The sequence below is a fragment of the Tenrec ecaudatus genome, chromosome 6 (assembly GCF_050624435.1).
Source record: "Tenrec ecaudatus isolate mTenEca1 chromosome 6, mTenEca1.hap1, whole genome shotgun sequence".
Classification (NCBI taxonomy): Eukaryota; Metazoa; Chordata; class Mammalia; order Afrosoricida; family Tenrecidae; genus Tenrec; species Tenrec ecaudatus.
In genome coordinates this window covers 157,959,004-157,986,714 of record NC_134535.1, presented here as the reverse complement: position 1 = coordinate 157,986,714, position 27,711 = coordinate 157,959,004, and the positions used below count along the sequence as shown (strand labels likewise).

The following is a 27,711-nucleotide window of genomic DNA, read 5'->3' as shown; positions in this document are numbered from 1 at the left end:
TTAGGTCTCATTTCTCTTATCTGCAGGAGTAAGCCTAAGGGTGTTTGTTCCACAACAAGGTGCCATTGGCGTTGGGGTAGGAAAGATATTTGATGGAACTGACCCTGCCTATGCAGAATAATGTTCACCTCCCTTAAATGCCAACAGCATCTCCCAGTTATCAGAGCTCAAAACTTTCCCACACACCTCCCATTCCCCACTTGGGGAAAGATGCTGCTCATTTGAACATTACAAGATCCCTTTTACATATAAAATTCAATACTGCTACTGCTCAGACCAAGGATCGCTAGGTGAGAATTAAATGATGGCCAACTATCATTTAATAGGCAGGCACAGACGGAGGAGAGAAGAAAAGACGGAGGTCCCCAAAGGAGAGTGACAGGGATAAACACAAGGATGTAGCAAAGGGATCACCAGCACCTTCTTCCCATCCTCCTGGCTGCTCTTCCGCCTTTGTAGGAGCGCGCCATACCCTACAGAATCATAAACTCATAAACCCTTAACTCATACAGCAAAATCCAGGCACCAGTGATTCATCAGCCACCTCGCCTGGGGCACATTTGTAAGTCAAAAGTCAAACAAACAAAAAGAACAAACCACATGTTTAACCTGGATAATAAATTTTGAAAGTGGGGTGGGGGGGGACTGTACCTTGAACTTGAGGGGGAACATTTAGGAAGGGAATCTACATTTTAAAAAACCCTTACCCATCAAGTTGATCACAGCCCCTGGGGAGCCCGTGTGTTACAGTGCAGCGCTGCTCCGTGTGCTTTTCTCAGCTGTAATTGGTAGGGAAGCAGATTGCCAGCCTTGCTTCCAAAGGGCCACTGGGTGGGTCTAACCCATAACCTTTAGGTTAGTCGTTGAGCACAAAATATTAAAGCTGACCAGATACCAGCCTCTACATAAATGAAACCCACTTTTTTTCCTAGTCAGGGCTGACTCCCAGTGACCCTATAAGACCCAGTAGAACTTTTCTTCGGCACTGATGCTCCAAAGCTGTCCATCTTCTCCCCTTGGAGTGCCCGGTGGTTCCCAAACACAAACCTTTCAACGAGCTCGGCACACTGTGAGATAGGAGATTACTTAACCTTAGAGAGTTTCCAAATAAATTGCTAAAAATGCTCAATCATCTACTGCTGCCTAATCTCCCTTTGCTATTTTTTTAAACTATGGGTTGGTATCCCATGCATATATCATATCATTCCGTATTTCAATCATGTCCGTAGCATCATGCAATTGCTACCACTGTCAGTTTCCAAACATTCCTTGTCTACTCCTCTTGCTTCCTAAGAGATGCAAAATGCCAGCCTCCCCTCCTTGTTGGTTAGATCCCTCTGGTTGGGTGGTGTCCTGTTGTTTGTTTGTTTTGCTAAACTTGCTCTTCTGGCCACCTGACTGCCTTCTGTCCTTTTCTAGGAGTGTAGATGACACGAAGTTTACCAGCTCCATCAAAGAGAAAATGGTGGGCCTGTCACTCTATGCCCAGGCGAGAGCAAAAGGCAAGACGGCTGGATTGGTGAGGTAAGGGCTGGCGGAGGGCGCACAGCAAGGCCTGCCCTCCCTTTTCCAGCGCCGCACCATCTCAGAACCCCACCGCCAACAGCAAGCCGGCAGACCTCCAAGAGGACACAGAGCTTAAGAATCATTGACAAACTTTTGTGGTCAGATCATAAAATTAGGCCTTGCCATTCCTGTTTCCCTAAAGACCTCTCTTCGATGAATAGGTTTCGAGAGATCTCACCTGTCCTTCAGGTGGATGGAGGTGCTGTAAATAAACATTGGTGTTCTATAAGGAAGCTCTGAGTCTAAATATACTCAAGGGTTCTGAAAGGTACATTAAGTAGCTATAGAAATATTTGTGATTTTTTATATCATTTTATTGGGAGCTCTTACAGAGGTTGTAACAATTTGCAATTCAATTAGCTCATGCATAATTATACAATTACTGGTCAGTTTCAAAATATTTTCATTCCTCTTGAACTCCTTGATATTAGTTCCCCTTGATCTCCCCCCCCCTCCCAGGAGCCTTTGTTGTTATGTTATAAATTATTATTATTATCCATGTCTTCCACTGTCCGATATATCCATTCACCTATAATTCTGTTATTCGTTTCCCTCGAGTGGGATCACACAGTCATCATTGCTATCAGCAATGATCTTGTTACAGAGTTTACTCTATGTGCAGAATATTGGTGATCTTGTTACAGAGTTTACTGTATGTGCAGAAAGCTACGTTTGGCTTTTGTTTCGATGATTTATTTTGCCTAACTTTTATGAGATAAGGCCTTCTTGAACATCCATTACTTAGATTTCATCTATCTTGTTTGTGTTGCTGTTCTTCTGTAATCTTCAATAAAACACTGGGAATTGCCAAGCCCTATTCAAAAGCCAAGAAATAGCAAGTGAATGTTTAACTCACCACTCCCTACACTGAGTAGATAAGCTGATGCCAAACTCGGACATGGTTTCTCCTCCGTGTCCGTCCGTCCCCTCCACCTCCCCAAATTTAGTTTTCATTTCATTCATACATTTTCTCATTCTGGAAAAATGTGTTGAATGTCAATTCAGCAGCAACATGAAAAATAACGATGGGGAGGCTGGTGGAGGAGACGAGCCTTTCAGGACTCGGGCATTACAGTGGGTAATGCTGTTTAGGGATTCAGGCAATCACCACAGAATTGGTGACACTTGAGGTGAGCCCAAGAAGCTTTGTGGAGTTCAGTCAGGCAGAGAAGGGGTGAAAATGAAGAAGAAGGAATTCTAACCAGAGGGTTGTTTCCGGTCAATCACTTCTATTACGCTTTCCTATCATTTTGCCCCTTAACCTGCCATTTTGGCCACCTCACCTATTTGTTGATTCCACAGATACAAGGATGCCTTAGTTGATGAACTCAATTCATTCATGTTCACACACCAAAAAGTTCGAGAACTGAACATATTTTACCGTAAGAGATCATGAAAAAAAACACAAATAATTGGTGCTAAGGCCCAAAAGTGACCCTTGTAAATTCATTTTTCCAGTACTTAAGGATACTGTGGAGGCTTTAACCTTCTCACGTGTATCACTGTATTGGATATGCTACCACCATCGAGTTGTTTCTGGGTTATCCAATTAACAGTCACTTGTCAACGTCTTCAGTGACTGGGTTCTTTGTTTTGTGGTTAACAATTTCACACCTTTCACTCTATTAACTGTTTTAATGACATTTTTCTGTTTTTCAAAAATATTGATAAAATCAACTTCATCAGGCTGTATTCGGTCACCAAATCAGACAAGTGACAACGTAATTGAAGTTTTGCATGATTCCTTTAACTCTATTGTAGTTCGACAGTTTTCTTCTTAGCTTTACTGCTGGTATCACTACCTTCCTTTAGAATCATGGTTATGATGTTTACCAAAATAAAGCACACACACCCAAAAAAGCACAATGATGAATGTTTTCACACACGAGCACACGCACGATATGTTAGCCGAGTGAGAGCGGTGCTAGACTGAAGCATCATCCCTTTGGTCCACGGCGAGACTCTACCCGTCTACCCGTGACCCACGCTTGGCCCACACAGAGCATTTTAGCTCAAATATGAGCAAAGTGACACACACCAAGCAGATTCTTTTCGAACTTTGCTGTCTGGGTAGTGAGAAGTTTGAACTTGGAACTGTTCGACAACAAGGTGTCACTGTATTTGTTTATCATAGAAACTCGTCTAGTTGAGGCTATGGTCTAGGAGAACACAGCAGGCAAAAAGTCTCATAGAACTCAGTCTAATCCTCAGATACACGTGGCCACTCACTACATTCTGCTTCTGGCTTTCCACTGGGCCATGATCATCTTTAGCTTCAACTAGCCAGAAGGCCAAGCATTCTTCCCCGTGGACCTTCGCGGCTCTTAAATGGGATAACTCAGCACAATCTCTTCTGGCTTATTTAGGTATTTAATGATCAAACATAATTTATTGTTCATCTTATGGTTGAGCCTATGACCCACTTTCGTATGATTGCCCTTTACTCTTTAAAACAATAAGTACTTTGAGGTCAATGGTCACATTGGACTCAATATTTAGCATGATGAGCATTGTGCCCTGGTAGTGCTTGTGAGATAAACGTTAAGGCTACTCACTGAAAGGTCACTGGTACGAACCTACCAATTGCTCCACAGGAAAAAGGAAAACTTTTGTGTTCCCTCCCGAGATTTATAGCCTCAGAAACCCTATACAGGTTTGCGAAGCATTGTGATTGATTACGATTTGGTGTATGCTCAAAATATGTGCTTGATTTGATGAAATAGATTTTTTTCATTCTGAGCACCTTTAAAAATAACAACCACCACCCCGAATGAGTGGTGTACAAACGGGGTTCAGTGACAAATAGGCAGTCTTCGGAGTTATCCCAATGTAGTGTGAGAATTGGAGCTCCATCACTGATTAGCACTGTGGTCTCGAGAGGGTTGCTTACCTTTGAGACCCTCCCTTAGTATCATACGATAAATGGGGGGAATCCCTGTCTTGCAGAAATGCTGTATTAGCGATGGATGTGTCAAATGTTTGACACGTGATAGGGATAAATAACTGGTAGAGTTTTAAAGCATACAATCGGTAAGAAGCTATGAAAGAAAAAGATCAGCTAGGCAAGGGGATCGGAACTGTCCGTGGAATTAAATGTACCAGGAGCTGCATGTATCCCTATTCCATCTACTGCTCATCTTCATGCACAATTACCCAGGTTTAATCGTCCAGGGGAGTCTAGATGCTCTCTCCTGAAGTTTGGGGTCTTGTGGCTCTGTCATGCTCGTGGTGACTTATGCCAAGGACTCACCCCCTTAGGAGCAGGGCCCTTGATATGGAGAACTTCAAAACCGAAGTCAACATCCTCCCTGGGTCAAAGGCGCAGTTTGAACTTCAGTACCAGGAAGTGAAATGGAGGCAGCTGGGATCCTATGAACACAGGATTCACCTGCAACCTGGGCGACTGGTCAAACACTTGGAGGTAAGCATGGATGTGTGGCATGGATGTATGGTGTCTGGTGCACAGTGCCCTCAGTCCCTTATAGTTCCTGCTCCCAGTTGATATCCATCCTACAGACAGTGTGGGGTAATGAAAAACTTTTGACGTTGAATTCAACCAGGCCAAATGTCAGTGTACCTACTTCCCTAACCATCATGGGGCAAATGATCCCATATCCCCACATCCTCTTCTGTAAATAAAGTTACTACAAGATTTTTACTTTAGGAACGCATGAGAGAAATTCAGGGAAATGGATGGCAAAGAACTGGAGCCCAATGAATGCTAAGCTAGTCATCTTCTCCTTCCATCCCTGATTCATTTTCATATCACATGCAGCTATTACCAATCACCTCAAGATATAGTAATGCCTTTGGGCATTGTTGGCTATGAACTTGAGCTCATCCTTGCTGTAATCTTCATCTCTTGCTTTGCAATCTTTTGAATGCTTTGAAGGCTTTTATTTCTAACATTGTGTTGTGCCTTAGGTAAACATTTACATAGTAAATTCATTTTCCACTCAGTAACTCATACGCCGCTTGTTCCATGACACTGGATGCCATCCATGGGATGTGCCAGCACGTTCCCCATTTTATCCTGGCTTCCCCATTTCCTTCTCTCGGTGTCCCTCTTTGCCTTCTCACCTTTGTTTTCGGTCTCTCTGTTGCTTACTTTACGGAGCACATTCGCAGGTGTGCTATGGTTTGGTGTATAGGCCAGTCTCTTGTTTGGTTGAAAGGTGCCTTCCAGAAGGAGTGTCCGGTCCACGTTGGAAGTATGACTTTGGGCAGTAGTCGCCAGGGTCCCTCCAGTCTCTACCAGACCAGTACGTCTGGTCTCGTAAATAAATTTGAGTTTTGGTATACTCTTGTCTTTGCCAAACATTCTGTGATCACGTGAGCACTTTGTGTGCTCAATTTGATAAGACAAAGCAGACCTAGAAGCAACCTAGGAGTGCAACAGGCCGCCCCCACTTGACAAATTGGAAAACAAAGTCAGAGCTTATGAATGTATGCCTAGGTAGAAAAGACTAGAGGTCATGGATTGATCCCGGTGGGTGTTAAAATTCTAATTTGAAGAGTTGCATGTATGACAAAAAATACTTTTTTTCTGGGAACATCAGGTTTATGTTTTTGAGGGGCGAGGAAAGGAGGAAAGGAAGAGGGTGGTCCCTTGGCCCTCCCTCTCTTTCACATTGCACAGAGTCTCCAAGCCTTTGCCCGTCCAGGGAGGTGGGGAGGTGGATGAGCAGCAGCCTATGTTGTGGAGAAGGAAGATGAAGGAGGAGGCAAAGGGCATGGTGCCTTCCTCCTCACACATGGCTCACGGACCACCCCACCGTCTTCTGACCCAGCTCTGCAGTGGGCTCAGATGTCAATGGGCTCCCAGCCTCAGTTCTGCCTCTTCGCCACAAACACCCTCTGTCCCAACATGGTCCCCAGCAGAGTGTGTTCTTCAAAGACCACAGCGAGGCATTTGAAGGGTATGTCCGTGCCATGGTGTAGCTGGAGGCCACCCGCAGTGGCGACCAGCTCAGAGAGAGCTCTGGCTGTCTGCTTGTCCTTCTCTAGCTGCCCAGCCACTGCCAGCACCCCTAGCCTTCACTCAGCACCAAGTAGCCCACCGGTCTGGGATTTGTCCAGCCCCTGGGGCAATGCCGAAGTCATCAGAAGCTTTAGGTGCAGGGGGCTTTCTCCACTGCAAGCCGTCTTCCAAAACTACTTTAAAAGTAGTATCTAAAGTATGGGATTGCTCTACTATCAAGATATATGCTATGAGAGCTCTCCAGGGCCACCCTTTGCCTACAGAATACCTTTGCACAAATTAGGAAAGGGGCTTTCCATGAGGCAAAGGCAGCCCATGCCAGTGCAGGTGGGCATGCAGTTTATGGGCGTGTTTCAGCTCCCTTTCCTCACCTGGCCAGGTGGCCTATACAGTTGAATATGGGTTCCTAGTCAACCGTCTCTAGTGATGAACAGCGAGTGCCCATTACCAGCATACTAGTGCTCAAAGCGATGAGTCCCATGGTAGATAATCCAAGCATCAGCTGGTGAGGTTAAGACCCAGCCTCTAATTCTGCAATAGTTGATATTATTGGCAAGAATCAAATGCTATTCATAATAACTAAGTTCATGATATTATAATGCTTATATTCTATTAACATTTAGGAGGGCCTGAATTTATATGTTATATATTAATAATAGTATATAATAAATAACATGAATTCATATAATTAACATGGTAAGTGGATTGATTCTATAATTAATTGATGTTATAACACATATTATTATATATTATAATAAGAGCCCGAATGGCACAAGAGGGTAAGTGTTGGGCTGCTAACCACATGTCAAAGGTTCAAATCCACCAGCTGCACCAATGAGAAAAGATGAGGATATCTGCTCTAGTAATGATTTACAGCCTCAGAAACTCAATGCAGAGTCACTATGAGTCAAAATTGACCACGGCAGTGTTACTGTGTCTATGTATTTAATATATATTTATGTCATTTGATCCTTGCTACCATTTATGAAGTAGACACTATCATCCCTAAAATACAAATGTGGAAACTGAGGCTCAAAATTAAATAACTTGCCTTAGATCACAGAGTTGAGAGGAAAAAATATGAAGATTTTAACCTAGGTGAGACTGTATCTAAAATCATACTCTCTGCCCTAAATCCAGTCAATCCTTACGTTTGGATCCCTCCATGTAGTGATTCTTATCTTATCCCACTCTTCAGGTTGGATAAAAATTAATCTTTCTCACAGTTTTATTCGTTCTTAAATCGTCCATGCTCCCGTGCATTTAAGACAACAGACTGGACAGGGTGTAGTACATTCAGGAGTTGGGCCAGCAGTCCTGATTCCTGAGCGGGGTCCTGAGTGGGTACGAGCGAGCTGAGAGATGGGGCATGTCTCTCTCGGACGCCATTCCTCTCACCGCTGAGATAAGAGGGCTGTGGATGAACTGGTCTTTCGAGGGAATCTAGCTCTAACATTCTATGCATTTCCCGACCTTGGAGGAGATGCATTTTCCACCTCATCCAGAGATAAATTGGAGCGACCACGTCCTATCACGAACCTTCTCCAGATGCCTGTATTCCCGCAAGGATTTCTAATCCCCTCGGGTATTTTTGCTGCTCAGTCACCGGACTCACGGTGACCCTGGCCCCAATGAGTTCCCGCACCATCCTGAAGACTGGTTGCCCATCAGACCGTGGCGGCCCATGAAGTTTGCACTGGCTGATTTTCAGGAGAAGATTGCCAGGCCTTTCTTCCTAGTCCGTCTTAGCCTGGAAGCCACACTGAGGGTGGAGTCTGATGCTCATTGCCTGGAACTAGAACAGGGTCTCCTGCAGGGAATTCCATGGCCCTCGAAGTCCCATCAGACAGGGCATTAAATGGAAATACATTTCCTTCACAGGAATCAAGGTGGATAAAATCGTTTTTAATAGTCTCTTTGATGTATCAAATTTTGCCAAAGAGTTATCACTATTGTGTCCCTTTCAGGGAAAACCAACACTAAGTAGTGAGTGGCTCAGGGGCACCGTGGGCCAGTCCCAGCCACTCAGAATCTAGCAGAGCCAGCTCCAGGGCTGCGGCATGACTCCCGGGGATGCTCAATGCCCCAGCAGATTTTTAAATGGCCGTGTCTCTTCCAAAGGAGCCCCGGTGGCATAGTGCACTACATGTTGGGCTGCTAATGGCAAGGTCAGCAGTTCAAAACCACCAGTCACTAGGAGGGAGCAGTTGGTCCCAGAAAGAGTTACACTCTCAGAAACCCCCAAGGGCAGTTCTAATATGTGCTACCAGGCTGCACACCCAACACACCAAACCGAATTCATTGCCATTGAGTTGATGCCAACTCATAGCAACCCTATAGGACAGACTAGAACTGCCTCTGTGGGTTTCTAAGATGGTAACTTCTTATGGGAGTAGAAAACCCTGTCTTTCTCACACAGAATAGCTGGTGGTTTCGATCTTCTGATCTTGCAGTCAACAGCCGAATGTGTAACCACTAAGCCACCAGGACTGCAAACTGAGGGCAAGGCTGGGAAATGTCCTTCTATCTCCTTCCTCCAGAGGAGAGACCCGGCATTTCCCTGCCGACTCTGTACTCACTCTTGGAGACGCCATGGTGGAAGAATGAAAGCAGCGGCCTGGGTCTCCGTAACGCCTTGAGCCTTTTCCCCCTTTTCTCCAAGCGCAGCTCAATCAGCTCTCATCAGTGATCAGGTCCGTAGCTCAGAGATGATCTACCTGATCCTACAGAGACTTGGGTCTTCTTCACTTGAAGAGCGATTTAATCTTTTAGAAACCGCAGGAATCATGGCGGCACCTTAAGTTCCCACGCTGCCCTAGAATATGTAATTACCAAGAAAAAAAATGTTGGTTCAGCTAAAGTGCGAAGACTTTATAAAATATATATTTTTAATTTTTGGCAGAAAAAAGATGGCCATGATTCCAAACCCAGAGACTGCCAATGGGGTGGAGTGGGCGGTGGGGGGGGTGTTCATCTTTGTTTCAAATGATCGTAGAAAGGAAGGAGCAGTCAAGGAATCCAGTGGGTGCACAGACTCACAATGAAATGCACTGTAAAAAGACAGAGGGGAAGCGCATGAAACTTCAGTAGGATAAAGTAGCACGGGGCCTGAGGAACCATGTGGAAAGGGTAACCCATGAAGTGCAATAGCTGAGCTGAGGCTGAAGTCAGCAAGGAAGCAAGCTATGAAGTATGAAGAATCCTGGCACAAGAGTCAGGCAGACCTGCTTTTGAAGCCTGGTTCTGCTACTTACTAACTAGATCACTTTGTGCATCTCCTTCTCTGTTTGTCAGTGCAGAAATAAGAGCATACAAGTGAGGGTTATAGGAATTAATAGATGGCACCCACTTAGCACAGAACTAAGAATATAGGGAGCACTCAGAAAATTGCAGCTGACTCTATGATTTGGACAGGAATAATCAAAAGGGTGTTTTAACTATTGAAACGTCCAAAACTTACCATCAAGTTCATTACAAGTCGTGGTGACCCTGTGGGACAAGAGAGAACTGATCCTGCGGCTGTCTGAAGCAGAATGTCTAGTGGGTTCAAACTGCTGTCGTCTGCAATGTGAACCTACTGCAAACAATGTCTTCTGCAGAGTGGCTTGGAGGTTCAAACTGCTGTCCTTGTGGTTAGCAGTCCAACGTGTACCCAGCTATGTCACCAGGATTCCCTCTTCGATTGCTTAGAAAGGAATTTAGAAGCACAGAATTTATCATGTCTGTGTAGAACAATGTAGCAATGCTTTTGCTTCATCTCCACCACCACCACCCCAGACCCCCACCTACAACGCACATGCTCTTCTAAATCAAAGGAATTGACTAGAATGAAGAGGGGAAGTTAGTTAACTTCCCAGAGGAATGAGGCAATGGAAAAAGACAATATTGCTTTGCCAGATAGGGCTTAAGCCTCCATAGCTGGATGCATTACATCTCCATGAACATAAAGAATGTGAAGAGTGATCGCAAAGCCATACTGGGTAAACTTTGGGAAAACCCGAAGATGAGAAAAACATCCAAAGACCCATTGGACACCGCGTTTTGTACTTGACAAGCATAGAAAGATGTTGAAGGCTGTCATTTTCCTCCCCATCTCTAGGTGGATGTGTGGATTATTGAACCTCAGGGAATGAAATTCGTTCATGTCCCAGACACATTCGAAGGTCATTTTGATGGCGTCCCTGTCATATCTAAAGGAAACCAGAAGGTGCGGTGAGCATTGCATGTTTCAGCGTCTCAGTGGCTTGTAGTTCATGGGGTCTGCTCTCTCTCTCTCTGAGGGTCTTGAGCTAAGGTCATTGTCAGGAAGGAACGGTGATCCCTGAGCGCTAGAGCCTAGGGTCTTCTACCCAGCATGCAACACAAAACTCCCAATGGCGTCCCTCATTTGGGCCAGTGACTGAGCATCCCTAATGGAGCTATATTTCCCCACGTCACCCAACTGGCAAGGAGGCCAAAGACAGCTTTCATATCATCTGTGGGAGATTTTAAGTTTTAAAGAGAGAGATCCAGCTTAATTCCCTCTGTCTTAATGGTCAGGAAGAACCAATTATAGAGAGGTTCACTTCTGGGAATCCCTCCCAGGCTTTTTCGAATGCTAGTAACTATTTCTAGCAAAGGAGAGAGTAGAAATTCTTTGAAATGCTTGAGAGAGGGAGAAATGTCCTGAGAATCGAGCAAAGCATCCCCGCAGACTTAGACATGTCTGAGCTTTCCCTCTTCCTAATGGGTCTATTGGTGTCAACAGAACAGAGTGCTCATGGCCAACTCCTCCTCCATCCCCTGTCAATGCCTTACTCGGAGAGGGAGGAGAGCCAAGATCAGGCTCTGACATCAATGTCCCTTTCAGGTGCACGTCTCCTTCAAGCCCACAGTAGCACAACAACGAATGTGCTCCAACTGCTCAGAGACCGCTGTGGACGGAGAGCTGGTGGTGATGTATGACGTGAATAGGGAAGAGAAAGCTGGCAAGCTCGAGGTGAGTGAACACAGACGCTAGGGCTGCCAAAGAGCTGTCTGGTGGACCAAATTCCTGAGCCTCCGGGTAGGTTCCAGCTGCAAGTGAAAGGCTGCAGAGAAAGGATTGAAATGTCCTCCTAACTGCATTCTCTGTCTATCAAGAACATCATGAAGAAATAAAAAGGATCAGTGGGTCTCATTCCCTTGTCGGAGGAGGGCACTTCTTTTTATGTTCTTTTTAAGTTATCTTCTTTAAAATGCTAATCTTACAAACAGTGTAAACCTGCATTTCTTTATGCTTTCTTCTCCTCCTCCTCCTTCTTCTTTGTCTTTGTCTGCATCTTCTTCATCTTCTTCTTCTCCTCCTCCTCCTCCTCGTTCTTCATCTTCTGTGTTTTGAGACCAGACTAGTGAACCTAACTTGTGTTGGTCTCAGTGGTTTTCAAATAGCACAAATAATGTGTTATTATTGATAAGAGAATGCTATTCTTTATTTAGAAAGATGGGCACTTTTTTATGTATGAAATTTAGTTTTTATTCTTTTATCGTTTTTTATTAAATACTTTTATTGGGGGCTCTTACATCCCTTATCACAATCCATACATTCATCTAGTGTGTCAAGCACATTTGCACATATGCCGCCATCATCATTTTCAAAGCATTCTCCACCCACCTGAGCCCCTGACATCAGCTCAAGATGGGCACTTCCTAACTTCACATGAAGAAATAGAACTTTCGATCATTTAAAATGGGAGTTTTCTATCACTTCCCAAGGTCCTTGACAGTTTGACTCTCAAAGAAATCAGGTTCTGAGTGAGGACGAAGCATAATCCCAGCCTGTGAAAGCCCTGGTGCGAGCAGTGAATGCCAGGGTCATTGTGAGACTGCCCCTTTTGGGGTAGGTCTTAGACCTGGGTCTGCGTTTCCATTGCGGTGAGGTAAGAAGCCTTATTGCTCTGAGTTGTCAGTGCCTCTCAGAGAGTGACCCTAAATCCACAATAAACCCAAACACGGCCCGGTCTTTCACCATCCTCACAATTGCTATGTTTGAGCGCCTGTCACAGCCACTATGTCTCTTTCACAGACCCTCTCCTTACCAGTGGTTCTCAACCTGTGGGTTGCGACCCCTTTGGCGGTCCAATGACCCTTTCACAGGGATCACCTAAGGCCATCCGAAAACACCTATTTCCAATGGTCTTAGGAACTGAGACACCACTCCTCTATCTGCCTCCAAATGGGTCCACCCACATGCAGATACACCCACATATGAGTACCCAGCATGAAGACTGTTACCCATGCTACAACATGCTTCCAGACAAAATTTCATGTATTTATCATTAGAAATAAATATTTCACAAGACATAATGACATATTGTTTTATGATTAATCACTATGCTTTAATTGTATTCAATATGTAACAATGAAAATGCATCTTGCATATCAGATATTTACACGATGATTCCTAACAGTAGCAAAATGACAGTGATGAAGTAGCAACAAAAATAAATTTATGGTTGGGGGTCACCACCACATGAGAAACTGCATGAAAGGGTCGCAGCAGTAGGAAGGTTGAGACCACTGCCGTAGTTCCTAACAAACTGTGATTCCCTGCGGGAACAAGGTAGCAGCAGAGTACCTTGGAGCTCACAACCTGGGCTGGGCATTTTGATACCCTGGGGAGAAGCAACCAAAGGGGGGTGGTAAGAGAAGTAGGTGAGCCAATTGTGAAAGCCTGCGGTGGAAAACACAGAGGTGACGGGGGGGGGGGGGGAGGGACTAGGTGGGATTGGTTCCCATCAAATTCAAGACAAGCCCAAACTCCCTGCAGTGTACATAAAGTATCTTCATAATCTGCCCTGCTAGTCCTTCGACTCCAATTCTTAACAATCTCTACCTTGAATTCCATGGTCCTCACTGAGCCTCAAAGGAGCCTGGTGGTATAGTGGATTATGCATTGGGTTGCTAACCAAAAAGCCAGCAGTTCAAATCTGCCAGCTGCTTCGGGGGAGAGAACGAGGGTTTCTGGTCTTGTAAAGATTGACTACCTCGGAAACCCACCGGGGCAGTGTGAGTCAGATTGCCTCATGGCAGTGAGGTTTTCTGTTTGTTTGTTTGTTTGTTTGTTTTGGTAGAGCCTCGTCTGTGCTGTATACTCTCACAGCTGAGTCCAAACTATCTGGGACTCTATTTTCTCCCCTCACCCCTAGTTCAACTCCCACACTGGCTAGTTCCAGTTTAGATGTCATAGCCATGGACAGGCTCCCCATGGGAGTTAGATGCACCTCCTTGGTCTCCCAGAGTCCTTTGCTTTCTGGTCCTGGCTACAGCTGCCTGTTCATGTGTCAGTGTCCTTCACGGACCTGTGAGCCTCTGAGAGTCGAGACCCCTGATTCACATACAACAGAGACCCCCCCCCCCCCCACACACACACACCTACTGGGGAAAGTGGACTGAGATACCCGAGGGAGGTTGTTAAACTGCGGAGGAAAGGACTCTCACAGGAAAGGAATGGGGAAAACGGGGGAAAGAAAGGGGAGAAACGGAAGGACACCTCCATTCGCTTCTTTTGGACCTTTATGCCTCTGGCATTCCATTGCTCATTTCCCATTTCCCAACTCAGGGCCACTCCCACTCCTCAACCCAAGTTCCCAGACACAGAATTTTCCCCAGGGACCTTGAGCCCCCATCCTCTCTGGTTTTCCACCGCACCTCCTGGTTCGGCCCCCTGAAGAATTCTAGTCGGCCAACTAAGAAAAATCCTACTCCCCTCATTCAGCAGATGGGAAGGGAGGCTTGATATTCTGTATCATCTGCTGGGAACGGGTCAAGGCACTTGACTGCCATGATGACCAGCAGGTCCCGAGAAGATGGCTTACAACTCACCAATTTGCAAAGACGCTTCTGAAGCGTCACCAGTTTCTTAGCTGGAAAATGCCTGCTGCGTGGAAAAGTAACCCCAAAAGATGTCTTGCGTAGATGAATTCCTAAAAGAAAGAGTGATGTGTACAGTCAGAATCCTTTCTCAGTCATTTGAGGAAAGTTGTGCATTGGGCCGGAAAACGTAAGTACTGGTAGTAAATTTGGACAGCGGGCTCGGCTCTTTCCCTTCTAAACCCCGGTAAGGATTTCATCCACACATCTGTTCTGCTTTGCAGGTATTTAACGGATATTTTGTTCACTTCTTTGCTCCTGAAAACCTGGAACCAATTCCTAAAAACATCCTCTTTGTCATTGATGTCAGCGGCTCAATGTGGGGAGTCAAAATGAAACAAGTAAGCACCCTTCCTTGGCAGCAGTGTGTGGGACTCCCTGCCTTTTCTCCTCTCCCCCACGGGCACCCCTGCCCTCCTTCCTCCCCTGGAGGGCTTTCACTAAGTGACTGGTTATTGGGATGAAGTTTGGCGATTGCTGTATTTGAGCAGGATGCACACATCCGTCCTGTAGGGATTCCTCACTTCTTACCTCGCTCGCCTTCTCTTTTCCATTCCACGGCCATTATTTCTCCCCAAACTAGCTCAAAACGTCACCTCTTGGAAAGATTCCTCTGTGCACTTTTCCCTCGCTCTCCTGATTCTTCTGCTACGGAGTCTGCTCTTTTGCATGCCATTTTACTTTAATCTCATGCCACTGCTGAGAAGGACTTGTTCATTAGTTGATGTATATGTATATCTCTGCTAGTTCTACTGTAATTCTTCGAGGGTGACTGTCCTATCTCATGACCTCCAATTCTGCGCACTCATCAAAGTTTTCATTTAGGTCAGAGGCTTATTCAGAATGTGATAAATTGTGTGGATATATAATTCTGAACAATAGACAAAAAAAACTTATTTATTCATTAATCCATCCAGCCATCCAGTAAAACAATCAACTATTCATTCAACAACTATACTGAGCACCTAAGTGTGGGATACTACTCTAGCATCTATAAGGGATTCGAGCTAAGTAAAAAATCTGGATCCCAGCTTGCATACCTTGCGTTATGCACCAATACAAGGTTTCTCAAGAGCGACACAAGTTTGGACGGGAGCATTTGGGGTTGCGGGGGGCTGGTGTGTCACTGTCGAATGTGGCTCAGTGCTCCTGGCCTCTAGTAGCAGCCTGATCGAGCACTAGAAGCAGCCGCCCCGGTCATGTTGCTGTGCTTGTTGAGTGCTGTCGTCAAGTTGATTTCAACTCACAGGGATGGATTCGTAGAACAGAATGAAATGCGCCCAGGCCCCTGCCATCTTCATAATCATTGCTATGCTTAATCCCATTCTCACAGCCACCGAATCAGTCGTTCCATTGATGGTCTTCCTCTTTGTCCCTGGACCTCTACTTTACTGAGTCTGGTCTTCCTGTTAACATGACCTGGAAGGCACAGTCTCACTAGCCTGTTCATAAGCATCACTGGCGACAATGCCGAATCTCTGCAGTTGAGAACAACTGCTCGATTACAGCGCTTTCTGCATGTCCTCCTTTCTTCTCTCATTCCTCTATGTAACAAAAACGTCTTAAGTCGCTCTCCCGTGCCAAACACTTAGATCATCAATAAATAAACAAAATGAAAGCAAAAAAAGATGCCTAGTCTCCCAGTTGATATTCTAATCGGGTGAAAGTGGAATTAAGAGGGAATTAAAAGAAGCATCGCAGGTGAATTCCGAACAATGTTAAACATTGGTGTTATACAACAGGTTTGGGTGTGTTTTTCTTAAGAGGCCGATAATAGAAATCAAGACTAAGAATTACAAGGGGGATGCAATTTTTAACAGACTTGTCATTTAATAGAGAAGACCTTTCAGGAAACCCTGAAAAAGGTGGGGGGGGGGGGTCAGGGTGCACAAATTTAGGAGTGGAGCATGGTGGGCAGCAGGCGTGGCTGGTTCCAGCTGGCTTTCCATCACAAGTGAGCCAGGCATGTTCAGCGGTGTGAAGTCCCATGTGGCCAGAGCCTGAGGAGGGTGGCAGGAGCTGAAGTCTGATAGGGGCAGATTATATAAGAAGCTCTGGCAGTGACTACAATGGTTAAGAGTCCCGCTGCGAACTAAAGTTCTGGGGGGTGGAGGCCATCGGCTGACGCAACACTGCACCCTAGAAAACGCTCAGGGGCACGTCCGCTCCCTCAGACAGGATTGCTATGCATCAGAATTGACTTCGTGGCTGGCAACGGGGATAGAAAGCTGTGGAGCTTGGGTGATGCTGTCTGGTAAGCACCAGACCAGTCAGAGGTCCGACTCCCCAGCAGCTCCTCGGGAAGTTGCTAGGTGTTGGAATCGACTCACCGGCAGTGAGATTTTTTTGTGTTTTGGTTTTGTTTGGGTTTGTTTCTATTTTATTGCCGGGTTGGAGAGAAGCGTGGCATTGGTCTGCCTTGTGTGTTAAAGGGCATCGTCCAGCTGCTGTATTGAGAACAGATTCAATGATAGGAAGGGACAAAGTGAAGAGGACTCTCGGAGGCCACCACAATAACCCAGGGACAGACGCAGATGGCTTGCATCAGGGTGACAGTAGAGGGTGTGGTAAGAATGTATTGAATTCTGGGTTTATCCTGAAGCTAAAGCAAAAAAGAATTTTTGAAGGAGTAGGTGGTATGGGTTGAGGGAAGAAGCGAGGACTCAAAGATGCTCCAAGTCTTTTAGCCTGACAATGAGAAACCTGTGGATTACAGTGGTCAAATCCACAGCCAGTGCTGGGGATGGTGTAGACCTAGGCAATGTTTACGTCTGTGGTGTCTGGATGGCAGGGAGTCTGAGGCTAACTCTAGGGCAGCTTAGTAGTAACAGCATCTGCTGGTAACATTTGCGTATCTCCACCCCAGATCACACCTTTGAACATTCACATTTTCTAGCCACAGCCAACTTGACAGGTTCACTTGGGTATTTAATAAACAACAAAGCTTAACACGTCCAAACAAAAAACCCTCCTGCTATTCCCCACTACACTGCCTCCTTCCTCTGTCCTGCCTTTTCTCTACCAGCCGATGGCCCACTCCAACCTTCCAGGTGTTCAGGCTAAAAGACTTGGAGCAAGAAATAGCATAGGACACTAAAAGTTAAGTATCAACATACAGGAAAACACATGTTCAGGAAAATTAAAAGATGGGTCTGGGTCCACTGAAGTGGCTTCAAGAGAGATCATTCTGAAAGAATAACAGTTTGAGTCACAACCTGAAAATAACCAGGCGAAATGCTTGGTCTTTCTAGTGCCCCCTTTAGGTGGAAGCTTTAATGAGTCCATTCTTCATTCTCTTTTGAAATAGACTGTGGAAGCCATGAAGACCATATTGGATGACCTACGAGCTGAAGACCAGTTCTCTGTGGTTGATTTCAACCACAACGTTCGAACCTGGAGAAGTGATTTGATTTCAGCCACTAAAACCCAAGTTGCAGACGCAAAGAAGTATATTGAGAAAATCCAGCCAAATGGAGGTGAGTGAATGAGTTTGATCAAAAGCTCACAAAGTATCTTCCATAGATCTAAAATCTTGGTTCGCTTAAGAATGAAGCAGCATAGGGTTCAAGTAGAAAATGTTTTGGAAAAGATGATGGCAACATATGTACAAATAAGTGAAATTGATGCATGGAATGTTATCAGAGCTGTAAGAGTCCCCAATAAAATGATTTTTAAAATAAAAATTAACATTTTTGAAAAATAAATTTTTTAATTATAAAAAATAAGAATGAAGCAGTAGAGGCTGCACAGTGGTCTAAGGATCTGCTTGAGATAGCGTGTTTGTTAGTAAAGGAATACTAAATTCATGATAAGGAGTAGAGGTGGCTCAATGGTTAAGCAGTCAGATGGTAACCAACAGGTTGGCCCCCACCAAGAGGTTCTGCACCAGAAAGAGCAGGTGACCAGCTTCTGTCAAGATTGCAGTCTAGAAAACCCCATGGGACAATTCGACTGTGTCACCTTGGGTCACTAAGAGCCACAATTGACATAAATTCACCTAACCAAAAGAATCCCAACAGAAAAAGATAGTAATCTATAACTTATCAAGGGTTTGGGAGGAGTGGTGGGGGAGAGAGGGGAAAGAAATGGGGAGCTGATATCAGGGGCTCGAGTAGGGAGAGAATGCTTTGAAAATGATGATGGCGGCATATGTGCAAATGTGCTTGACACATTGGAGGAATGTATGGATTTTGATAAGAGATGTAAGAGCCCCAATAAAAGTATTTTTTTAAAGAAAGAAAGAAGCTGCATCATATCTTGAAAATAAAATTTTAGAAGATCCTCAAAATTCTGAAAAATGAAATAAAGTATTAAGATTCAAAATATTCTCCACAATGTTTAATATTAATAATACATGAATAAATGATAGCAAAGGAGAAAAAAAAGAATCCCAACAAAACCATGGTTCAAGTGCAAACACATAGTCCATCCACACAGCGCTTAAATATCCCCCTTTCCCAGCAAAGGGTGTCAATGAAAGACACCGGTAGTCTTTACCACGTGCGCAGCATTAAAGACCTCTATCTTCAGAGCAGTGCCCAACGATAGGGGCAAGACTCAAAAACTCAAGCTCATGGTCATCGAGTTGATGCAGTCGATCATGACTCATAACTATAGGGCTTCTAAGGCTAAAAACTTTACAGAAGCCGTCTGATCATTCCCCCACAGAGAAGCTCACAGATTCAAACCAGCAACCTTTCAATTAGCAGCCAAAAGGGCACCATATCAGGATGACTCCCCTCTCCATTCATCTGTTCCACTGCTTTGAGTCAATCCCGACTGATAGTGGCCCAATAGGCTGACTTACCAAAAACCAAAATAGAGACTCACCGGCAGCACGTAGATGCTGACTGATCGTGACCCACAGGACACGGTACAAATGCCCCTTTGAGTTTCCGAGCCTGTAACTGTTGATGGGATTAGAAAGCCACCCCTTTTTCAGGAACCTTTTATTTTCCATTTAACAAAATGACCCACCGGTGCTTGGAAAGGGCTAAGAAAACCGGTTACTACAGCGTGATTTTCTTTTCCTGTTGTGGGATTTTGACCGGCATGGTCTGTTGCGTCCCCTTGTGAAGCGAACACATGAACTTGAAAGTGACTGGCTTTCACATGAATGATCAGCAGCGATATGATCAGGGACCCAAAGGTGGTGCTTCTCTGAAAAGCAAGTAAGCATCCCAGCAACACAATATCTTCACCTTCACAGGCACAAATATCAACGAAGCCCTTCTCCGCGCAATCTTTATTCTGAACGAAGCCAATAACTTGGGAATGTTGGACCCCAACTCCGTCTCTCTGATCATTCTGGTTTCCGACGGCGATCCAACCGTAGGCAAGTCTCGTTGCCCTTTTCTGGTGACAAATATGGGTGGTGATGGTACTTGGGAATGTGATTGGCTGAAAATGGAAGTTCTAATGGTATTCGCCTGAATTTCTCAAACCTTTGAAGCCCATGCTTCCTCAAGAAGGCTTCTTCTTGCTCTGAAGCTCTTACCCCCTCACCTTTCTTGACCCCCTTACACGCTTCCCTTGAGCCAGCCTGAGACACCCTTGGTGGATGGTGCTCTGCAGTGCTTCCGGGTCACCCCACAAGCTGGGGGTGTTGGGTACTATGCCTCAAGGCTGGCTGACACATACAGTGAAATGTATTCACTCCCCAACCTAAGCACTGGAAAGATGGTGCGTGGAGGTTGAGCAATGGGTGAGTATGCAGCCCACGTCTCCTGGAGGGAGTTCAGAGCAGCATCTCCTCCGACCACACTCAGCCTTTCTCCTCCGTTCTCCATGGCGACCAGGCAGTGCCTCGCTCTGATGCATCCTTGAAGTCAAGCCTTTTGTTGATTTACAGGATGGCTTCAGCATCTCCCTACATGTAAAATATACGGTTCCATCTATTTGTGGCATCTATTTATTTATGATACTAGCAGGTGTAAGTAACGGTGAGTACTAAATTATGTTGCAATCTGTCAGTTGTGAGAATTTCTGGCTGCTTTATGTTGAGATGCAATTCATCCTAAAGGCTGTCATCTTTATAAGTAAGTGCTTCAAGTCCTCTTCGCTTTCAGCAAACAAGGTGTTGTCATCTGAATATTGCAGGTTGTCCCCCAGCCTCCCTCTAATCCTGATACTGTGTCCTTTCTCATACAGGCCAGTTTTTCAGTTTATTTGCTGGGCATACAGATTGAATAAGTATGGTGGGAGGATACAAACCTGAAGCATGCCATGTATCCTTCCGTGCATATATATAGACAAGGGATTTTCAAAAAGTTCATAAATAAATGGAATGAAAAGATAATTGAATTTTTCAATGAGCTTTTTGGAGATATATATATAAAACCTTCCTACATACACTGATCTTTATCTTGTTTCTTTGTATTTAAAATATATCATAACACTTAACGTAAGTACACAGTGTTGCCTGGTTCTATTCAGAGGCTACACAACATTTCACTGTCATGTAAGCAGCCCCCCACATTGTGTGCATTTGTTTCCCATATGTTGCTACTCTCAACAATGCTGCTATATGCTAGCACCCATATTGCTTTTCAATATGTATGTGTACAGTCATCTAGAAGTTAAAGCAGTAGGTCAAAGAGTAGGTGTCTTCTTCATGTGACAACTTTTGTCTAAACTACCCAAATGGATTTTCCACAAATGCGATAACATTGTTTCCTCATTCTTTTTTGTGTTATCATGAACTATAGGAGAACTTAAATTGTCAAAAATTCAGAACAATGTGAAGCAGAACATACGGGACAATATCTCCTTGTTCAGTTTGGGGATAGGATTCGATGTCGACTATGATTTTTTGAAGAGACTCTCCAATGAAAACCGTGGGATTGCTCAAAGGATATATGGAAACCAGGACACTTCTTCCCAGCTCAAGGTAACTTTCTCCCCTTTACTCCAAAGCTCCCAACAGTAATATCTACTGCCTACGAGAAGATGGCCAAGTCTGACTCCAAATGGTCATCACTCTTAGCTATAGCCAGTCACAAGCAAGCACCAGGGGAAGCTATTCAGATCTCTCACATACCCTCTGCCTAACTCTATTCCTGCATTTGAAGTCAGCTGGGAAAGAGTAGGTCGGTGGTTATTCACATCGGTACCCACAGACACTCAGGCCACTCTCAAAGCTGGTTTCTCTCCAGTCCTAAGTAACAGGTCCTCCTGATCGCCATGGCCACCTAGTTCCCCTTTAAAGTACGCAGGTATCGTTCATGTCAGTGTTTTTCAAAGACAGATCAAACTGTGGCCTTTAAGTTTCCTTGAATATAGATAACAAGAAAGACACAGATGATCCTCTCTGACCTTGTTTGCAGACAATGCCAGGCACCGTATTTAAACTTAGGGATAGGGAAGAAATAAAGTTTTAATGAGTGTCCATGCGTTTTTCATGTTGATTGTAACAGGAAAAAACAATGTTTTTACTGATAGACCCTTAAATCTCTCAATGTTTATCTCCTCCGGACCTCAATGTTTTCGTTGGATCATTATGAGAACATTTCCCAGACCTTTCGCTTTTTCACAGAGATCTTGTGGGAATATTTGCTAAGCGTTTGAAGAATTTCAGAGAAGAGTGCTTTGGGCCTATAGAGGGATACGAAAATAATGATCTTCCCAATTTTTATGAATCGTAGAAATTCTACAACCAGGTCTCCACTCCATTGCTCCGGAACATTCAGTTCAACTATCTCCATCCAGCAATGGATGTCACCCAAAACAGTTTCCATAACTATTTTGGAGGCTCGGAGATTGTGGTCGCAGGAAAGGTTGACCCGACCAATTTGAAGCCCGTACAGAGCATCATCACCGCAACCTCGGTATGTCTGTGGATCTATTTATTCTAAATTACTAACTGGTCCTTATGAGTCAGACTGCTAACTGCAAGGTCAACAGTTCAAAACCAACATCCGCTCAGCAGGAGAAGCTTGAGACTTTTTACTCCTGTAAAGAGTTACAGTGTGTGTTAGTCTGGCTACTTTAGAGAAACACATCCACAGAAACTCATGTATAAGAGAGTGCTTTATATAAAGGTTATGTGCACATCAAGAAAACATTCCAACCCAGTGCTGCCCAAGCCCATAGGTCCAACATTAACCCATATGCCCGACACCGATCCACAAAGTCCTCCTCCAGCTCACAAAACACACACTATGATGCCGACTGCAGGAGGAAAGCCGAATCAGTGAAAGTGTAAGCATCTCAACACTGGCTGGGGTCTCCACACGGCTGCTCCAGCACCCAGGGCTGCATTGGGGTAGGTCCATGTCATGTGGCTTCTCCTCAGGAATGTCTCCCAGGAAGTGAGCCTTGCCAGCTAAAGCAGGGAACTGGCTAAGGCAGCTGAACCCTGGTCGGACCATCACAAAGCAAGAGACTTGAGAACTAGAAAGGCGAGGCTCACAGAGCCATTTATCCCTCCGTCCTTCAATTAACCCCACATGTGCTTATTGGCCAGGTTGGCACAATAAACTACCTCATAGTGTCAGAAACCCATGGGGGCAGTTCCCACCCAATCCTATGGGATGGCTTTGAGTCACAATCACCTTGATAGCAGTGAGGTTTGTTTTGTTTTAGTTTAGTTTATATACAACAAATTAACCATCTCTATTCCAATAATGATGTGTGCACGGTAAAAGCCCTGAGTGAAGGAGAAGCGGGGAATGTGTATATTATCTTCCCAACTATTCTGTAAAACCTTACTGTGTTCATTCGTAACGCAATCCCAAGATCTGGAGGTATGTATGTATTTACTTTCTCAATAGAGATCTTAGACTCTGCTTACAGCGCATGAGGAGCCCCTGGTAGCATAATGGTTATATATTAGGTTGCTAACTGCAAGGTCAGCAGTTCCAAACCACCAGCTCCTCTGAGACTTTCTACTCCCGTAAAGAGTTACAGTCTTGGAAACCAACAAGGGCAATTCTACTCTGTCCTAGAGTTACTCTGAGTTGGTATCAACTCAACGGCAGTGAGTTTTTTGGCTTTTCAAGTATGTCATATCGTGTTTCAATCACAATGGATCCTAAAAAAAAAGGGAGGGGGTTGCATGCAAATATTCTTTTCTTTCTTTCTCGTTTTCTGTGCATTTCTTGCTTGTTCTATGACAAAAATTTCTTCCCTGGCCTTTTAAATACTGATGGTATTTTAAATACTTTTACATACTGATGATCTTTTCTTTTTTCCTCATTATTTGTATTTTTATCTTTATATTATTATTTTATTCTTACCTCCTTAATTTGTTTCTGTTTTTTATTGTCTCTGTTGGGCTTTCCAATTTTTGAAGCACAGGTGGGGGGAGAGGCATAGAGGCATAAAGATAAGAACTGATGGGAGGGTTTCTAGGGGAGGTAGGGGTGGGGTGGGAGGTACAGAGGAAGGGGGAGGTAGGGGAGGTAGAGAGGGTGGGGTGGGAGGTACAGAGGAAGGGGGAGGTAGGGGAGGTAGAGAGGGTGGGGTGGGAGGTACAGAGGAAGGGGAGGTAGGGGTGGGGTGGGAGGTACAGAGGAAGGGGGAGGTAGGGGTGGGGTGGGAGGTACAGAGGAAGGGGGAGGTAGGGGTGGGGTGGGAGGTACAGAGGAAGGGGGAGGTAGGGGTGGGGTGGGAGGTACAGAGGAAGGGGGAGGTAGGGGAGGTAGAGAGAGTGGGGTGGGAGGTACAGAGGAAGGGGGAGGTAGAGAGGGTGGGGTGAGAGGTACAGAGAAAGGGGGAAGTAGGGGAGGTAGGGGAGGGGTGGGAGGTACAGAGGAAGGGGGAGGTAGGTGAGGTAGAGAGGGTGGGGTGGGAGGTACAGAGGAAGGGGGTTGGGAGAGCAAACAATGTATGCAAGTGGGGGATCACTAGAACTGACTGTGATTTCATAACTCATTTTAGAAGCGATTTAACCATGGGGAAATAAAGAGAAGAGAAATGCTCTAAAATTGATGAGAGTAATGCCTGTGTGCCGATATAACTGTAGATAAAAATAATAAAAATGACTTGGCTCTTAACCATAGTTCTTCTCCTTTGTTGTCTTCTAACTGAACCTTTATCATAGGCCAGCACAGACCTGGTACTGGAAACCCTGGCCCAAATGGATGACTTAGAAGACTTTCTGTCAAAAGACAAGCACGCAGACCCTAACTTCACCAAGAAGCTGTGGGCCTACCTAACAATCAACCAACTTCTGGCTGAGCGGTAAGAAGAACCCACACCTGAGGGGTTGGCAAAAGTGAAATTTTACTTAGAAAATTAGAAGTAAAAAAAGAAAGAAAGAAAATTAGAAGTAACACCCAAGAAGGGCTTGCAATCAAGAAAGGTGGGTTTCTGAGACTATAACTGTTTATGGGAATAGAAAACCCCATCTTTGTCCCATGGAGATGCCAGTGGTTTCAAACTGCCAACCATGCAGATCGCAGCCTAGTACATAACCACTACAATATACCTACCACAACACCACCAGGCTCCATATATATATGTGTGTGTGTGTGTGTATTTGTGTGTGTACATACACACACATAGAGAGAAATATAAATGCAGATAAAAATAATAAAAATGAAATATATATATTTATATATATATTTCCTATGTAATCATCCCCCAGAGGCCCATGTAGAGCATTTCCATCACCAGTGAAGCTTCCTTTGTGCCCCACAGTGAAAACCACTGTTTCAATGTCCATCAGCAACAGCTTCTGAACTTGAAGCCATCGTACAATTTTTATTCGTCCCTGGCTTCTTTTGCGCAGTAAGATGTCTGAGCGTTTCATCCATGCTCTGTATTTTCCAGGAGCTCACGTATGTTGGCTCTCGAAGACAAAGAGAAATTGAGCATTAGCATGATCATGAAAGGAAAGCTCCCTAGAAGCCATCGCTTTCATCTCGGCCTTCTCAGCTGAGCTGCATTTAAACCTGCTAGAGGCAGGAATGGTTCCGAGATTCCTGCATCAGAATTACCTGGCTAGTTTGATTTAAAGGATGACCATTGTTCCGCACCCCGCACCCCGTTTGATGGCAGTAAATCTGCATCTCGGGGAGATGGAGAGGATCGTGTGGACTAAGTTGGAGAGGGGAAATCGGGTTGAAAGGTGACCCTCACAGCGGAAACCAATGCCATCGCAAAGAGACGCTTCCACAGGGGTCACCTGTGGGTTCAAATGAGAGCTATTTCACAGAAGCCCGTGGAATAGTTTAAAGTCATATAGCCGATCTGTGCGTGTGAAATACTGATTTAAAAGCAACAACAGCCATCTCCGGGGACCTCGGCTCTAGAGGAAACACTTAGACTCAGCTTCCTGAGGCCAATTAATTGTTCACTTTAAAGCCCACCAGGATCCTGGGCGCAGTGACCACCTAGAATGTGTGTATTTCCCAACTGCAGGAGCCTGGCTCCGACCGCTGCAGCCAAGAGGAAAATCACGAGGACAGTCCTGCAGCTGTCCCTGGAGCATCACATCGTGACCCCACTGACCGCGATGGTGATCGAGAATGACGCGGGGGATGAGCGCATGCTGGCAGACTCTCCGCCACACGATCATGCCTGCTGTTCAGGTCCGTGTGTCCGTCGGGTGGAGAAATATGATGGGACAGCGTCCTTCCTCTGGGGAAAATCTGGGGCCTCTGCTTCTCTCCAGCCCTTGGGGCCTCAGGTCTCCGCTTCCTTGTGCCTCAGCTCTTCCTGTCACTTGACGCGGGGAACGGTTTTTGTTTGTTTTAATCATTTTATTGGGGGCTCATACGACTCTTATCACAATCCATCCATCCATCCATTGTGTCAAGCACATATGTACATTGGTTGCCATCAGCATTTCCCCCTTTCCTCCCCCATGAGCCCTTGATAATTTATAAGTCATTATTATTTTGTCATATCTTACACTGCCCGACGTCTCCCTTCACGCATTTTTGTGTTCATCAAATGGTTTTGCTCACAAATTCCAGAAAAGGACTTTAGAGCCCTAGGCGGCCGCTCTGTGAAGAGTTAAAGACTCCCACGGGGGCACCTCTACCCTGTCCCTCTGGCATGGGTCTCTCTGCATCAGAATGGCCTGGCTTGCAGGGAGTTGGATTTATTGTTGTTGGGTTGGTGGATGTGTCTGCTCGTGCATTTTCAAGTCAGTATTTAAAATGTTTTAGCCTGAGGGAGGCTGAAGCAAAGTAAGAAAATAAATCATCCGTCCCTAAAGGAAACTGTGTTCTGGTGATGGGGAGAGGGCCCCTCACGGAAATCCAAGCTGGGAAGGATTTCCTTGTCTTTTCGGATTCGGGGGTTTGATTTTGAAAGATGGAATATGGAGCTAGTGGACTTGGGAGAGGGATTTCACTAACATTAGCATCTAGTCCATGAGCTTTTTCAAGGCGATTCTTGTATTGCAGCATATTAAACTTCTTTGGCATTTCTTTTTTAATTTAAATAATTAAATAAATGAAACGTTTCATCTTGTTGACATAGTTGCCAAGAACCTAGCATCTGGCATCTTGTAAATAGTCATGTTTTAAAATAAAACTGTTCCCTGATTATTTCCCATGTCTCCTGGGGCCTTCAGCACCTAATTTGATGTTCCCATTCATCCACTTATAAACACACCCAGGAACAACTTCTGTTGTAATCACTGGAAATGTCATATTGGTCTAGTTTTCTAGTGGAACTTGCTTTCTCCCATTCTACTTCCCCCTACACACACACACACACACAGAGAGACACACACACACACACTCAGACACACTCAGACACACACACACAGACATACACCCACACACTCAGACACACACCCACACACTCAGACACAGACACCCACACACTCAGACACAGACACACAGACACACTCAGACACACACTCACACTCAGACACACACCCACATACTCAGACGCACACACAGAGACACCACGCACACAAGGGAGCAATATGGACTGTGTGCTCCCATAAAAATTTCTCAGTGCCACTGAGCGGCAGCCGACTCATCACCACCTGGAGGACCAGGCAGAACTGCCCCTGTGTGTTTCCGAGCCTGTAACTCTCCAGGAGGAGAAAGTCGCAGCTGGTGGTCTTGGAGAGCTGGCTTAGCAGGGCAGCGCATGACACCTACGTCTCCAGGGCTCCTTCTGTAAAGATTTAGAGTCTCAGAAACCCTCAAATGGGCTGCTATGAGTCAGAATCCACTCACTGGCAGTGGGTTGGGTGTGGGTCCCTTCTCCCGCCCCAAATCATTAATGTAGGATCATCGCTAACTCTGCTCCTCTACAAGAAAAAGACACTCACAAATTAAAATGTGAATGTTGTCAACCTCAAGTGA

General features: G+C 45.1%; 1 protein-coding gene and 1 pseudogene across 1 annotated transcript in view; one reads left to right on the top strand and one right to left on the bottom strand.

Moving 5' to 3' along the window:
• The window catches only part of ITIH2 (inter-alpha-trypsin inhibitor heavy chain 2), a 50,152-nt gene that overhangs the window by 8,629 nt on the left and 13,812 nt on the right, over positions 1-27,711 (top strand). Inside the window, exons 5-15 of the mRNA XM_075553403.1 lie at positions 1,420-1,524; positions 4,825-4,987; positions 10,647-10,754; positions 11,397-11,525; positions 14,662-14,778; positions 17,745-17,913; positions 19,647-19,772; positions 21,145-21,326; positions 22,081-22,263; positions 24,480-24,619; positions 25,802-25,971. Of these exons, the coding sequence (XP_075409518.1) occupies positions 1,420-1,524; positions 4,825-4,987; positions 10,647-10,754; positions 11,397-11,525; positions 14,662-14,778; positions 17,745-17,913; positions 19,647-19,772; positions 21,145-21,326; positions 22,081-22,263; positions 24,480-24,619; positions 25,802-25,971 (1,592 nt within the window). The remainder of the gene's footprint in view (positions 1-1,419; positions 1,525-4,824; positions 4,988-10,646; positions 10,755-11,396; positions 11,526-14,661; positions 14,779-17,744; positions 17,914-19,646; positions 19,773-21,144; positions 21,327-22,080; positions 22,264-24,479; positions 24,620-25,801; positions 25,972-27,711) is intronic.
• LOC142451303 (ragulator complex protein LAMTOR4 pseudogene) lies at positions 6,370-6,669 on the bottom strand (annotated as a pseudogene).